The sequence below is a fragment of the Hylobates moloch genome, unplaced genomic scaffold (genome assembly GCF_009828535.3).
Source record: "Hylobates moloch isolate HMO894 unplaced genomic scaffold, HMol_V3 SCAFFOLD_4, whole genome shotgun sequence".
NCBI lineage: Eukaryota > Metazoa > Chordata > Mammalia > Primates > Hylobatidae > Hylobates > Hylobates moloch.
This window is the reverse complement of record NW_026652279.1, coordinates 170,007,842-170,021,973: the sequence shown is the minus strand read 5'-3', so window position 1 is coordinate 170,021,973 and position 14,132 is coordinate 170,007,842. Positions and strand designations below refer to the sequence as shown.

The 14,132-nt window shown below is 40.5% G+C and overlaps 1 protein-coding gene across 1 annotated transcript in view; it reads right to left on the bottom strand.

Moving 5' to 3' along the window:
• Positions 1-14,132, bottom strand: part of MYO16 (myosin XVI) — a 607,071-nt gene that overhangs the window by 81,864 nt on the left and 511,075 nt on the right. Inside the window, exons 32-34 of the mRNA XM_058438173.1 lie at positions 9,316-9,412; positions 3,745-3,991; positions 1,544-1,812 (exon numbers count right to left, since the gene is read on the bottom strand). Of these exons, the coding sequence (XP_058294156.1) occupies positions 1,544-1,812; positions 3,745-3,991; positions 9,316-9,412 (613 nt within the window). The remainder of the gene's footprint in view (positions 1-1,543; positions 1,813-3,744; positions 3,992-9,315; positions 9,413-14,132) is intronic.

Sequence of the window (14,132 nt, the reverse complement as noted above, 5' to 3'; positions counted from 1 at the left end):
GTTAATGACAATATATTGTATTCTTAAAAAATGCTAAAAAAAAAAAAAAGGCCTGGCGCAGTGGCTCGTGCCTGTAATCTCGGCACTTTGGGAGGCCAAAGCAGGCAGATCACTTGAGGTCAGGAGTTCAAGACCAGCCTGGCCAACATGGTGAGACCCCGTCTCTACTAAAAATACAAAACTTAGCCGGGCGTGGTGGCAGGCATCTGTAGTCCCGAGGCAGGAGAATCACTTGAACCCCAGAGGCAGAGGTTGCAGTGAGCTGAGATTGTGCCATTGCACTCCAGCCTGAGCAACAAGAGTGAAAATCTGTCTCAAAAAAAAAAAAAAAAGAAAACTAAAAAAGTGGACACTAAGTGCTCTCAACACAGAAATGATAGCTGTGTGAGGCATGGATTTGTTAATTTGCTAGATTTAACCATTCCACAATGTACATATACTTCAAAACAAAATGTTGTTCATGACAAAAACATACAATTTTATGTCAATTAAAAATAAATTAAAAAAAAAAAAGAAGTTGGCTAGGATGGACTTACTGCTTCAGTCCTCTGCCCCATGCCTTCCTACCATCTTCTTGGTGTCAGTCATCCCAACGTTTGAGCTTATGGATTTGCTGTGTTTTTGTATTTGGGGTCATTTATTTACTGAAGGAACTGTGTTTCATCCTATGTTCTTGGATATGATTTTCTAGCGAGTTCTACCCAGCCGTTTCATTTAGAATCTAAACCTCTCTTCCACCCTGTACTACTACTACCCTGGGTCTATGTATTTCTCTCAGCAGCAACAATCCACTTCTAAAGTATTTACTGTTTTATTATGTTTACCATCTGTTTTGCCACACCAGAATGTAAACTCCATATAGACATGCCTAGAATAGAGCCTGATGCATAGCAGGTGATCAGTAAAATCTGTTACATTCTAAGTGTTCCGCTAAGAAGCACTTCCTTTATTTTTCACAATTCTTAAAATTAATATTTAAACAGTAATTGTCTCATTACTGATCTATGAGATCTGGCTGAGAAGAAACTGCTATGTTCCCTTTTGAGCATCCCTGTTTCTAGAAAATGGATGCAGAAACTTTTATAATCTAGTCTCAAAAGTTTTCCTAACAGAAGTTTCCTGCACGATGACTCTCCTATGGGTAAATAATTTCACTTATCATATGATGAAGCAGTCTTAATTTTTTATTAGATTGTGATAACTGGAATGCCTGATGCAGTTTTTTTTTTTTTTACTTTCTATTTGGTGAACCTTTACATGGACTAGCTGTCAACTTTCTGAATTGATTTGATACTGCTCTTTGGAGGCAGGGGAGGGGATGGGAGTTAAGGAAATGCCATGTAAGTAGCTTTTCCCTAAGAGGCTCAGAGATTTGAATAAATATTATTTATATTTAATGATTAAGAGCTGCTGGCAAGCCAACAATTGGATTTATTTCTATTAAGAATACATTAGGGCCACAGTACTGCCTTGGGCGCCCCAAGGCGAAGTCAGAGCATACGCGAGCCCGGAACACGAGGCCGGCTCCCTCCCCAGGGCTGACCTTCGCTGGCCGCTTCCCTGGCCGCGGAGAGACAGGCGCTCACAGCCTCATAGGAAGCACTCAGCCGGGTGTTGGGGTCCCTCTTTGGCTTGGGCGGGGGCTGTTTCCGTGGAGACGGGAGGCTGCTGCTGTCATCCATGCTGAACACCGAGTGCAGCGAAGGAGACCAGATGGACGGGCCAGCGAGGCACTGGCCCAGGCCATCCACGACCGTGCAGACTGACATGGAGCTGGGGTGGAAATGCCTGGGTCCAATCTTGTCTTCGGTTCTTAGGGGGAAACAAAACACAAACAGCACCACGCCAGAGAGGCCCAGATGCATTATTCCGGTAACAAGGAACCTGCTCAAGCAGACATAATGACGGCTTTTTGGCAAGCAGCCCTTCCTGCCGTGGCTGGAGGACGTGTGCAGCCCTCTGGTGACCAGTCGGTCCAGAGAAGGCCACCCGTCCTCTGGCTTCGGCTTTGTGATGAAAAGCACATGAGCCCGCGGGATATCCATCATGATTACTTTTTAAACATTCTCACACAAACGCAACACTACTTAAGGGCCTTCGCATTTTCCATCAGGCACTCACTGAATGAATTCTTCACACTCTGATTATTAAGCAAATCAAAAAACCAGAATTTCAATCTGAATGATAATTTCTGGCAAATCCATCTTAATAGATAGAGAGTTACTGATGCATCAAATGCTGGGAGTTCATCACCATTTCCCCTCGCAAAAGGAGGACAGACTCTACTTAAAACTCTCAGAAATTTACATTTCAGTGTCCTCTTTCTCCCCATCACTCTCTTTCTTGCCATTTAAATTCTACCAGAAATTGTTTAATTATGTGCAGAGCTATTATTTCTCTTCCTTGACTCCGTATAGTTGGCCAGTGCCACGTAAACTGCTGGTATTCAGTAAATAAACAGACAAATACTTCTTCACTTAATTTTGTATCAGGAAAATACATACATAATCAAATTGAGAAATTGGGGTGGCCGTTTAGTTCCAGCAGAGAAAATAATAAATATTATTTCGGAAGTCATATAAAATTAATAGTTATCTTGCTTAAAAAAAATTTCTTCTGGCTTCACATGTCAACGTAATCATGTGCTAGCAAGATGCCAATGCATTCACTCTACAAGGAGTTTCCAAGCGTTTGTTTTTATAATTATATCTTTCTGTGGCAGAACACCAACAGGGCTAGAATCTACCACAAGGCAGAGCCAGCCGCCCATGTAGAAAATGAAATAGCTGAAGATGAAAGCATGGCACTCAGTGGATAATTTGTTTTTCCTGTAATGTTTAATTACAGTCTTTTTTTCTGTACAAAGGGGATTTTTTTTTTCAGTATTTAATCACTGAGATATTTGAAGCTAATTAACAAGATACACATTGCCATTTCCACTTTAATAAAAAAAATTGACATCGGCAGAAATGGGAAAGGAGAGTCATTTTCAGTGAGAAACAACAAGATATTACCAAGTTCCTATAGCAAAATAAACATCTCCCTGACAATGGATTAAGGTCCAAAGGAAGCAGCTCCTTGCCCTCCCTCTTAGGGGTGTTGTGATTCACGGGTGTCTTCATCGTTCACAGAGAGAAGAGAATGATCAAATGGAGAAGGACCAGGTGATCTTCACGTTTCTGTTTTAAGCTAAGCATCTAAAGTGAACTTTTAAATAAAAAGCTTTCCCCAAAGCTTGCCTTATTGGTAGAGAGATGTGACAGTTTACACAGGGATATATAATACACTTACAATCTGTCTGTTGAGTTCACTTCTTTCATGTTTTCAGAGTGGTATCTCCATTTTTTTGGGTCAGATTTCCAGAAGTTTCTATAAGCCAGCCTTTTATCCGTAACACTTGTGTAAAAATGTCAACAGCCAAGCTATATATTTTTGCTAATACAGAAACAGTAAATGCTTCAGAACTAGAGTGTGCTCGAGATAGTTGAGCGACACAAGCACGGCAGGTGAGGCAGTCATCATCACATATGAATGACGGAACACAGACAGCCTTGAACTCATGAGAAGACCGCACAGGAAAGCATCTTTTTAGACTGCTGCCATTTCAAATAACAAACCACGCATGCCTGTTCCTGTAACTCCTGTCATATTTGATTGAACTCTGCATTAAGGGCTATTTGAATTTTCATGACTCCATTGAATCAATCACAAAGGTAATTAAAGTTGCATGCTCTCTGCCTTTACCTTTTGCTTCCTTCCTCTTGCATGTTCCTGACCCCTAACTTCTCTTTATGGTACGGAGCGTTCATTTCACTACGGAGCCGGTCATTTTCCCGGGCAATGTCTGAAGCATTCTGAATGACCAGGGCATCGTAGGTTTTCAGCCCCATGTCCTCTGTGTTCTGCAGAAAGCTATTGATAGAAGTCACCTCTTGTTGCCTGATGCTCATTTTCTGAAGCAGGTGCTGGCGTGCTAAAAATCCTCTGATAACTTTTATAGAAGAATCATGGGTCAGTAAACGGAGGAAAAGTAAAAAACTCAGACATGCACAAACAAAAATCACAATATACTCATCTCTGAGCAGTTACAAAATAAGGTACATTTAACCCAGAAGAAGAATTTATCTAAATCAGCAGTGATAACACTGAAGGTAAAGCTCTTTGACCTGAATGAGATCTTGCAGGCAATATACTGATGATAACGGCCTCCGCATTGTTTTTGGTAACACAAGCTGGACTTTGATGGACTGGAGTTAAATCAATGGGAAAGAACTAGGTCTAAATCCCACAGAATTTCGGGGTGTGCCTCCAACTGCAGCATTTTGGGATGCTTGGGATGCGCGAATCGTCTTTCATTACATCACATTATTACATAAACACCTAAGGCTTATGGGGTTTGTCTTTGGAAATATCATGCATATATTGTTTCTAAGATTATGATTTAATTCTTAGAGAAATTAACACTATATTTAAGACTCTGGAAAAAGATTGTGTATAAATATAGGACATCCATCCTGCTCTCTGGGAAAGGACGGCTAGAAAAATGTGTAAAAGTTGGGGGAAATGAGTGAAAATGCTTTGAAATCAATATGTCAGTAACAAATACAAGAATTAAAAATAAAAGACCACCATTTCAAGGGACCTCTGTGTGTAAGACACTCTATTGCATCATTCAGTTCTGGAACTCAATGACAAAATATACCGCTATCTCAATTTCAGACACAATAGCACTTCTCTTACTGAAACGAAGAAAGTTCCTCCAGGTCAACACAACCAAGGAATAGTAGAGCCAGGGCTCATATGTCCCCAAGCTTAGGAGGTCAAACTACATTTCCTTAGCCTGCAGTTACAGGGATCTCTAACTCTCCAGGGGGCAGATCACCAACCAAGAAAGTCACAGGGAAGCATATTTGCAATCAGTGTTAGAGAGAACTTTCTAACAATTAGCACAGGGTGGAAGTGGATCAGGCTGCCTCATGAAAGAGTTGCTTCCTGGGCCCTGAGTGTGTACGAGGCCAGCACAGTGACGCCTTCTCATGGGTGAAGTGGACAAGTGCAGGTGGAGGAAGTCTGATTAGAGTCTTTTCAAACTTTATGATTCTGTCTCTCCCAATTTTAAAAGTTTCTAGGATTATAAGGAGTTGGTTAAGATTATAGAAGAGTTATAATTTCAGGAAAGCCAATGTCTGCAGCAAAGACGCTTTATTCTTGCCCTTGGGAAAGGAAGAAGCCTATAAAATATTAAGTGCTTTAAAATAGTTCATGGCTAGAAAATAACAAATATGAGGGGTACCTATGATACTGACTTTGATGTCTTTACTTGAGTAGCTGGTGGAAAGTTGAACGGAACGTTCTACTATGATGGCTGAACAGGAAAATAATTGGTGGATATCTGAAATGCTGAAAGCGTTTTTTTCAGATGGCACTACTAAAGGTTTAGTTATGTTGGAATGCAGTTGCATTAAGTTAACTGTAAAACAGTCATTCTGAAGTAACCTAAAGGAAAAATGTTAAACAGTATGAGGTACAATCAGACTTCCAGGACTATAAAATGTGGAATAAAGTGGAGACGTATGAACCATGTGATGGGCACCTTGAGCGAGAAAAAGGCAGAAGACTTGAAATTGGCCCGTTCACTCGTTCTTTCTTGTTACACTACAAAAAAAAAGGGAGACATTGGCTTTCGGAAGGGTGAAAGGGAGATTATATTCAAGATGCTTAATCTCTTGGAATAAAGAGAAGATTAATGTGGATGTGCCAGACTTCTCCTGACCTCCCACTACAGCACAGCTATTCACTGGATTCACATCCACCCGGAGTCCATTGTCCCGCCTCCGGAAGACCTCATTTTCTCACACTTCATCCCACTAGCCTTTTAAAATTCTTTAAAAATGTTACACCAGTTGCTAAATATTGATATCTTCAATAAGGGGAACAGGTAAAAATAAAATTGCCACTAATGGATGTTGATGTTTGTTGTCTTTCAGACAAATTCAGAAGATTGCTTCTAAGATACCACCCATATAAGGTCTTAATTTACAGATATTTTTCATCCAGGATAAAATGAGCATATAGAGTCAGAGAAAAAACTTCTGGTAGGAATAATTTTAAATTAAAATGATTAAATTTAAAACTAAAAGTTACAGCTTTCTTTCCCCTGGACATTTTTAAAGAAAAATATAGAATTCTTAAAACAAAAACTGGAAATGGTTCCAGATTATATAAATTTTGAGTAAATTTAATATTAGCAAAAAGCATTGAGGGAACTGTTTTAAGAGCTACGAAAATAAAAATCAATAATTAATGCTTTGCATTTAAAAGCCTGTAATTAAAAAATACTCATATCCATTATTTCATTTATGCAATATGAGATTATGGTTTCTATCTTGATGTAGTTTTTTAAGACCAATTTTTTTTTTTTTGAAACAGAGTTTCACTGTTGTTGCCCAGGCTGGAGTGCAATGACACGATCTCCGCGATCTTGGCTCACTGCAACCTCTGCCTCCTGGGTTCAAGCGGTTCTCCTGCCTCAGCCTCCCAAGTAGCTGGGATTACAGGCATGCGCTACCACACCAGGCAATTTTTGTATTTTTAGTAGAGACAGGGTTTCACTATGTTGGCCAGGCTGGTCTCAAACTCCTAACCTCAGGTGACCCGCCTGCCTCAGCCTCCCAAAGTGCTGAGATTACAGGCGAGAGCCACTGTGCCTGACCTTTTAAGACCATTCTTAATTTTTATCTATAGAAAAGTGAACAAGTAACTACAGTTCTGTTCATTTTTTCTGTTCCAGGTCAATAGGGTACAGCAATTTAATCTTTGTTAAATAGAACAGAAATTTCTAATGGGGCAAAATTTCTTATCATGATATTTGAGGGAAGTTTTCAGGAGAATTTGTGATACCCTGTTCTGTTTTTAGCATTATATTAAATGAGACTTTCCCTGTCCCAGTTTCAGCTGAGGCTGCAGATGAAGCTCTGGATGCCATAGGTCCTGGGTGGGGCCTGAGGCATTGCTTTGCTAGCCAGACCCCTGGCGATATTGGTGCTGCTGGTGTTCCAGGGACACATGGGTTGGGGCAGGGCCAAACATGCAAATAGGACTTGCAATGGAGAAATCCAAAACAGACCTGTGGCCCGCCCTCTCCCCTGCACTGATGAAGGTTGAAGTGAAGAAGGCCAGGTCATCACACACTAGAAAAACAATGCTTCCTTTGCCAAGAGGTAGCAGTTGGCCCTCTCGTGTCCAAGGCTCCCCCTTGCCTCAGTCTGGTGAAAGTGGTTTCAGGAGGCCACCCAGAGATCTTGGCATGTGGCTCCTGGGGGTTTGGGGCCACTGTGCACTGTGATATCTCAGAGGCCACGGCTGTGGCAATGGCTCCTGCCGGGCACCTGCATGAAACACAGGCTCTGTTAGAGAAAAGCCACGCCTAGGAAGCCGTCTAAGAGTTTGTTTCTTGGGCACCAGATGTGGTTTTCACAAAGAATGTGTACTGAGAGAACAACGAGATGCCAACAGTGGGTCTGCAAGGTGCCCAGGGGCTGAGGGGTGAGTTACAAATGACCGGCCAAAGGAGGATGTTGCCAATTAGAGAAGGAAGTCCCTGAAGTGCTCTTGAATATGTGGAGAGCTGCTGAAGTCTGCCCCAGCTGGAGGAGACCAGCGCCATAGTACACCTGTGTCATCAGAACACCTGCCAGAAGCAGGTCTTTTTATCTTTAGAAGACTTTTTATCTTCATCAGAAGACACCTCCTTACCTCTTCCCCTCCTCACCTCTTCCCCTCCTCATTAACCCTGGAAGACCCAGAGGCAACCTGAGTAGGTAGGGATCAGTCCCATGACCAGTAAGGATGGGACAGGCCTGGAACAGCCAAGAAGGATGTTTTAACTTAGAATGAAGTTCTGAATTTTGATCATGATTTGAGCTGGATGTGTTAAAATCGGAACAGAGACTGTTCAAGGGACTAGCATGTAACAGGGCTTCTTATTTTATTTATTTTTTTAATTTTGATTTTTTTTTTCTTTTAGAGGTGGGATCTCATGCTGGCACCCAGGTTGCTGTGCAGTGGTAGAAACACAGCTCACTGCAGCCTGGAACTCCTGACCTCAAGGAATTCTTCACTTCAGTCTCCTGAGTAGCTGGGACTATTGTTGCGTCCCACCATGCTTGACTAATTAAGACATTTTTTGAGAGATGGGGATCTCACTATGTTGCCCAGGCTGGTCTTCAACTGGCCTCAAGGGATCCTCCTGCCTCAGCCTCCTGAGTAACTGGGATTATAGGTGGACTTTTTATTATCAGAAAATGAAAAGACCCATTAGAGATTCACACAGGGGCATATCCGAATGAGTCCCACAGAAAAAGTGGACAGAGGCTTGAGAGGAATAAAAGTGATTTTGGGATCCTATTAGGTTTCCTTGTTAGAGTAACAGTTTCAAATATATTAGAATGGAGTTCACTATATCTCACTAAAAGCTAGCATATAGATCATTTCTCCCTCTTTTAGTATTCTTTCAGGAATATATATATATATATGAATTATTAAGCAAATTAAAAATAATCTATTACACATGTACATCTTATGTGAGGCACAGTTATCTTTTTAAAAATGTACCCATTTTCAATTGTCACTTGGATTTTGATAGAAAAAACAATTCCAAGTGGAATCTCTTCTGAAGTTAAAATGAATAGATTCTATCTGCTTTCAAAGACAGCACTCCAAATATCATTGTCACTTCATAAAGGGAAAATGAAGTCAATACTTTTTCCAAGGCGCATGTGAATTACAGAAAATGTTGTTTGGCTCATTGGCTTTTTCTGGTTCTCCAAACTCTGGTGTCCCTGTGGTGCTACTGAAATGGCACAGGAATTTGGTGCCATAGCTGCACCTACATGCCAGGTGAGAAGTTTTTCCTGCTGCAGAGTCAATGTTATATTCTCACTGTCCTGTGCTTTTGGAAAGAATTTAAAAGCCTGAGTATTTGCAGGGTAATGGATGCATAAATAGTAAGAGATGTATATTCCCTCTTCCAAATTGTGATTTAGGGAAATTCAACATAAAATTTTGTACAAAAGGATATCTAATTAAAACATGAACAATGTCTGCAAATGTTGATTTTGAGATGGTTGCATAGCAAACTAAGCCACAATGCTTCCTAAACACCCAAAAACCATTTGCCTGAAGATAGCATCCAGGAATCGAGAGAGTGGTCCACTAGGGTGCAGACCCCATTGACATTTAAACTTGGGGATGCACTAAAATATTTTGCATTTCACAACTCAAATAAATTCAGAAATGTTGGCATATCAATGTTACCTTTTTGGCAGGTTATAATTTTTCTCTGCAACTGTAGGCACAAATCATTGAGTTGGTCAGCATGCCAGTATTTTAGAAACACTTTTCGGACTCCCATCTAAAATGCAAACAGCAGGGAAACATTTAACAGCATGAAGATACCAAAATGATGATGGAAAAATAATCAGACAAAAGATTTTTCCAGCAGAGGATTAGAAGAAACAAACTAAGAAAATTAGAGTACATGTCTCTGATTCTTAAACTCTATTACATTTAATCAAGATCCCAAAGGCTTTGTTGTAATAAGTATGTTTGCTGCATGTGTCACATTGTTTGCAAATGGTTACACACTACTGATGTGGGTTGTACCATGTGGTGCAAAAGAGAAACACTGGCCTTAACTATTAGTCAGAAAATAAGAGCATCGCCATGAATGGATTCTCCCATTCTAGAGCTAGACCCTCATCTTTCCTTTCTCTTCTCATAGCAGGGAGTTTGAGTTTACAAAAAGAAAAACAAACGCTCAAAAGACCAAATGAAACATAAAGCTGATGCATAAAATTGTTTTACTTCTATAATTTTTCCCACTATGCCACATATTAATATAAATCAAATGTTTGTACAACTGCAATTATAGAATTTCAGAACTAAAGTTTAAAAGTCTCAAGAAAGATGAGAAAGTCATCATTGAGCAACAATCTTCGGGATGTTTGCACAAACAGTAGTAGGGATGAACATACTTTTCCAGAATTTTTAAAAAGAAATTTTAGCATGACATGAAATCGGTTTCTATGACAAGCTCTAGTGGCATGAGAACTTATCCAAACGTACTGATACTGATAAAGACAGCTGCCAAAGAAAATCCTTAACACATAGCTGTAAGCCACATTCATACACTTTTTAAGTAATTCTCTTGTGTGTTGTGCTTATTTGAAGAATTCACAGAACCGAGGTAGGTGTGAGGAATACCCCTCACATAGAAGGCACTCATAGTCTCTTAGGAGAAGCAGACATAAGTAACTGCAGGAGAGCCTGGTGAATCCTAATGTGGTGTGCCAAGGAAGCTCTGAGATGATATTCTGTTAGATAAAGGGAAAGTATTACTTGCAATAAGTTTATAATCATATTCTTAGCACTTGAGACAAACATCATTAAAGTGGAAGTCTAACATGCGTGCTCTCAAGCATGAACCGGGGGCATTAAAATGATAACACCCCCTAGCCTATGACATACATCACAGTACCACCAGACGCTGGCACGTGTGTACACGCCATTAGGTATGGGAAAGGTTTATAGGTCAGCCTTGTCTTCAGAATGGTTGGCCAGAGATGTTTTATGAGCCATTTCATATGAAAATGGAGTTTATTCCAAACACACTTTGTGACTTTACCCCTTTCCACCTAACTCTTCCCTTACATGATCTGTTGTCTTAATAAAACACAGTTTTGCCAAAGATTTTGACTGAATCATGCATTATGCCAGTCAGCCTAATTAGTTAGATCAACGGGGAAAGCGCTTAACTACTGGTCTACTTCAAAGCCTTCTGGTTGACTAGATGTTCTTCTTCATTTAGTTTAGTTTCTTTTGGTTGAAATTTGAGACAGTAACATGAGTGGGTGGCTACTGAGATTGTTACTTTTTTTTCATTGTATTGCCATTTTATCTTCCCAGTTATTTTCCATAATTCATAGTCTTTTTTTTCTCCTTCCCAACTGCTGACTTATTTTGGCAGTCGACAGGAAGAACAGTTGGTCCTGTCTGTGAGCTCTGCAGAACAAATCTGTGAGACAGGCATTGGAAAGGAGGGAACATGTCACCTCTCTGTTCAGCATTGATTGTGGGATGTAACTCATTGTGGGAGACTAACTCCCAAAGACAAAATTCATCCAAACCTGGGTTCCAAAACAAAACTCCAGAGGAATGATGGCTGGTGATACTCCACAATGGATGGGATCAATAATGATCATTAGGGGAATTAACATGGAAGGAGAGCAACATGCCTAAAAGACCTGTGGAAGGGAAACAGGAGAACAGGATTCTAGTTCCCTTCTCTTAATTCAGTGGAAACCCTCAGCAGGAGAGGAGGTGGACAAAGTGAGTATGATCTCTTACAGTGGCATTTCCAACAGCCATTCAAAAACCCAAAGGAGGTTTATCTTGAGCATTGTGCTAAATTTGGGGATACAAAGGAGGCCTCCGTCCTCGTGGAGCACATAGTGTACTGGGGAAGGTCAGCAGTGAGCAGATTCTGGTAATTGTCCATGCTCAGGACATAGAGTTATGTCCAAGAAACAGCTTTCGAGAAAAGAGAGTGATCAAGGTGTGATCAGGCAGGGTTCAGTGAGAAGCACGTTTTCGAAGCCATTTGGTCTTGAGGGATAAGCAGCAATTTCCCAGGGCATCTTGAGATGATGGGTGTGAGACAGAGAAACTAGCATGTGAAGGGCAAGAACCAGAAGACAGCAAACCATCTGAGGGTACAGTTATGTGGACACGGATGAGGGAAGAGGCTACATCTGTAATTGGTGGCTACATCATGAAGAGTACTATAGGAAAAACATGGAAATTCTCCCGGGAGCAATTTGGATATGCTGGGAAATGTAAAGAGGACCAGATCTAAATTTTATAAAAATATTTTTTGAAATTTGTCTTGAATTCTGAAAACTGTCTAAGAATGGATTATTGAGCTGGTCATTGGCAAGGCAGGGCAAAATACTCCAATTAATCATTTAGGTTTGGAAGATTCTGCAACTGCTGCTTCTCTGTTGACCAACTCCTCTTTATCCTTTACAACTGAAATCAAACCTCATCTCTATGACTAGGGTTTTGATATCCACCTTTCCACTTCCTTTAGGGCTTTGACACCTTCTATTTGTGTTCCCAGAGCACCCTATAGATGATTATTTATCCTATTATAGTACTTTGTATATATTTACCATTTTATATATATATGTGTATATATATACACACACACACACGTATTATATATATTTGCATCTCCTGAAGAATATGGACATATATTCTTGAAATGCACAAGTGGCAGGGATGTGGGCAGGATGAATTCAGATTAGAAAAAAGGAACAGAAGATAAAGAATTGTGAAGCCCTTGCATAAAGTGAGTCACAGAGACAGATGATAGCTTCTAGGGTGAAAATGAGATAAGATGACAAATGAAAACTTAAGTCAGACCCTAGAGTCATTCAGCAATCCAGAAGTAAGTCACAGAAGGTGGCAGGTGATAGAATAAGTCATGGAGCAAGTAAAAGGAAAAAGAAACATGGGGTGAAACTGGCCTACCAGTTTGTATTGTGACTTCAGATCTCCAGCCTCCATCGAGTGAATCTGAAGCCCAGAAGCCCGTTGTAACTTACAAAGCCCTTGGTTGTACCTCAGCAGTGCAGATTTGCATAGAGGCATCACTACATCAAAAACCCACCAGGGGACTGGAGAACAGGTCCATCCTTCCAACTCCTACCATTGCAAGTGTCTGCCTTCCTCTCATTTGTGCTTCTGCTGCCAACCCTGCTCCTTCCCAGCCATTATCCCCATTATCTCAACCCATGGCTAGGTGCAGCCATAGGCTGGGGAACCAGGAACTAGCTGACCCTGTCATCTCCTCCTCTCAGACAAAGGAAGTAGGGAAAAGGGGAAGCTCAGGATAGAGTATATTCAGGAAATAGTTTTGGTTCAGATATGGAGGGTAAATTATAGGAAGAGTAGACACAGAGGTTGAAGTGAACTTTTCTTGGAATGTACTAGATATTTCATGAAGTTCTTGATGGTGGGTAGTTGAGAAGTGGATTGATGGTTTCACAGGGCAGATCTGCCTGTTAGGTCAGGTTTGGAGGTGGAGAAAAGGACTTCTTTCTGGGAGCCACGGATTGGGACAATGGCTGGGAAGGAGCAGGGTTGCAATCGAAGCACAAATGAGAGGAAGGCAGACATGTGCAATGGTAGGAGTTGGAAGGGTGGATCTGCTCTCCAACCCCTGGTGGGTTTTCCATGTAGCCTATGCAAATCTGCACTGCTGAGGTGCACCCAAGGGCTTTGTAAGGTAAGAGGGGCTTCTGGGCTTCAGATTCACTCGGTGGAGATTGGAGATCTGAAGTCACTATACAAGCACCCTATCAAGACACGGCTAAAGACTTTGCTGCAACGCCTGGGTATTGTGCTTGCTGCTATTACATTCAGATTATTTTGTAAAAACTTCTTCAATCAACTACTTGGGCATATTTTATGGGTATCCAATGGGCCATTTTATTTCGTATAGTTTTGTACTATATAATTTATTTGTGGGTTGGCAATATTTGGAGATACTCATGGGATGTTTTAGCATTTGTTTGACCTTGCTGATTTTTTTTTTTTGAGGTGCTATACTTGTAGTAAATGTTTGGCCTTTCTGAAAACAATGAAATTAGCAGTTAAGTAACATTTTGCAGTTCTTCCTCAGAAACCATTCTGAATGTAGTCTTTACAGTTCTCTACTTTCACTGATGCTGGGGATTAATGAAGATACAAATTTAAGAATCCTTCTTTAGCAGGGAAACGCAGATAAGATCACATATATTCTGAATTTTCATGGATTTACATTGTCTATTAATGACATTGATCGAAAGAAAATTATTGACCATTTTTTGTTTTTTTTTTCCTATGGAATGAATGTTACTGTATAATCAGTCTTACAGTGTTATATCAAATCCAATAAATTAAGATTCATTAAAATTAGGCCAAAGGTTCAGATCACCTACGTTTTTCATTTTGGTGGCATTCTCACATCAAAGAATGTTTCTCACTAAGCAGAGAAAAGGAGAGGTTAAAATGTTCTCCAACTGAGCCCT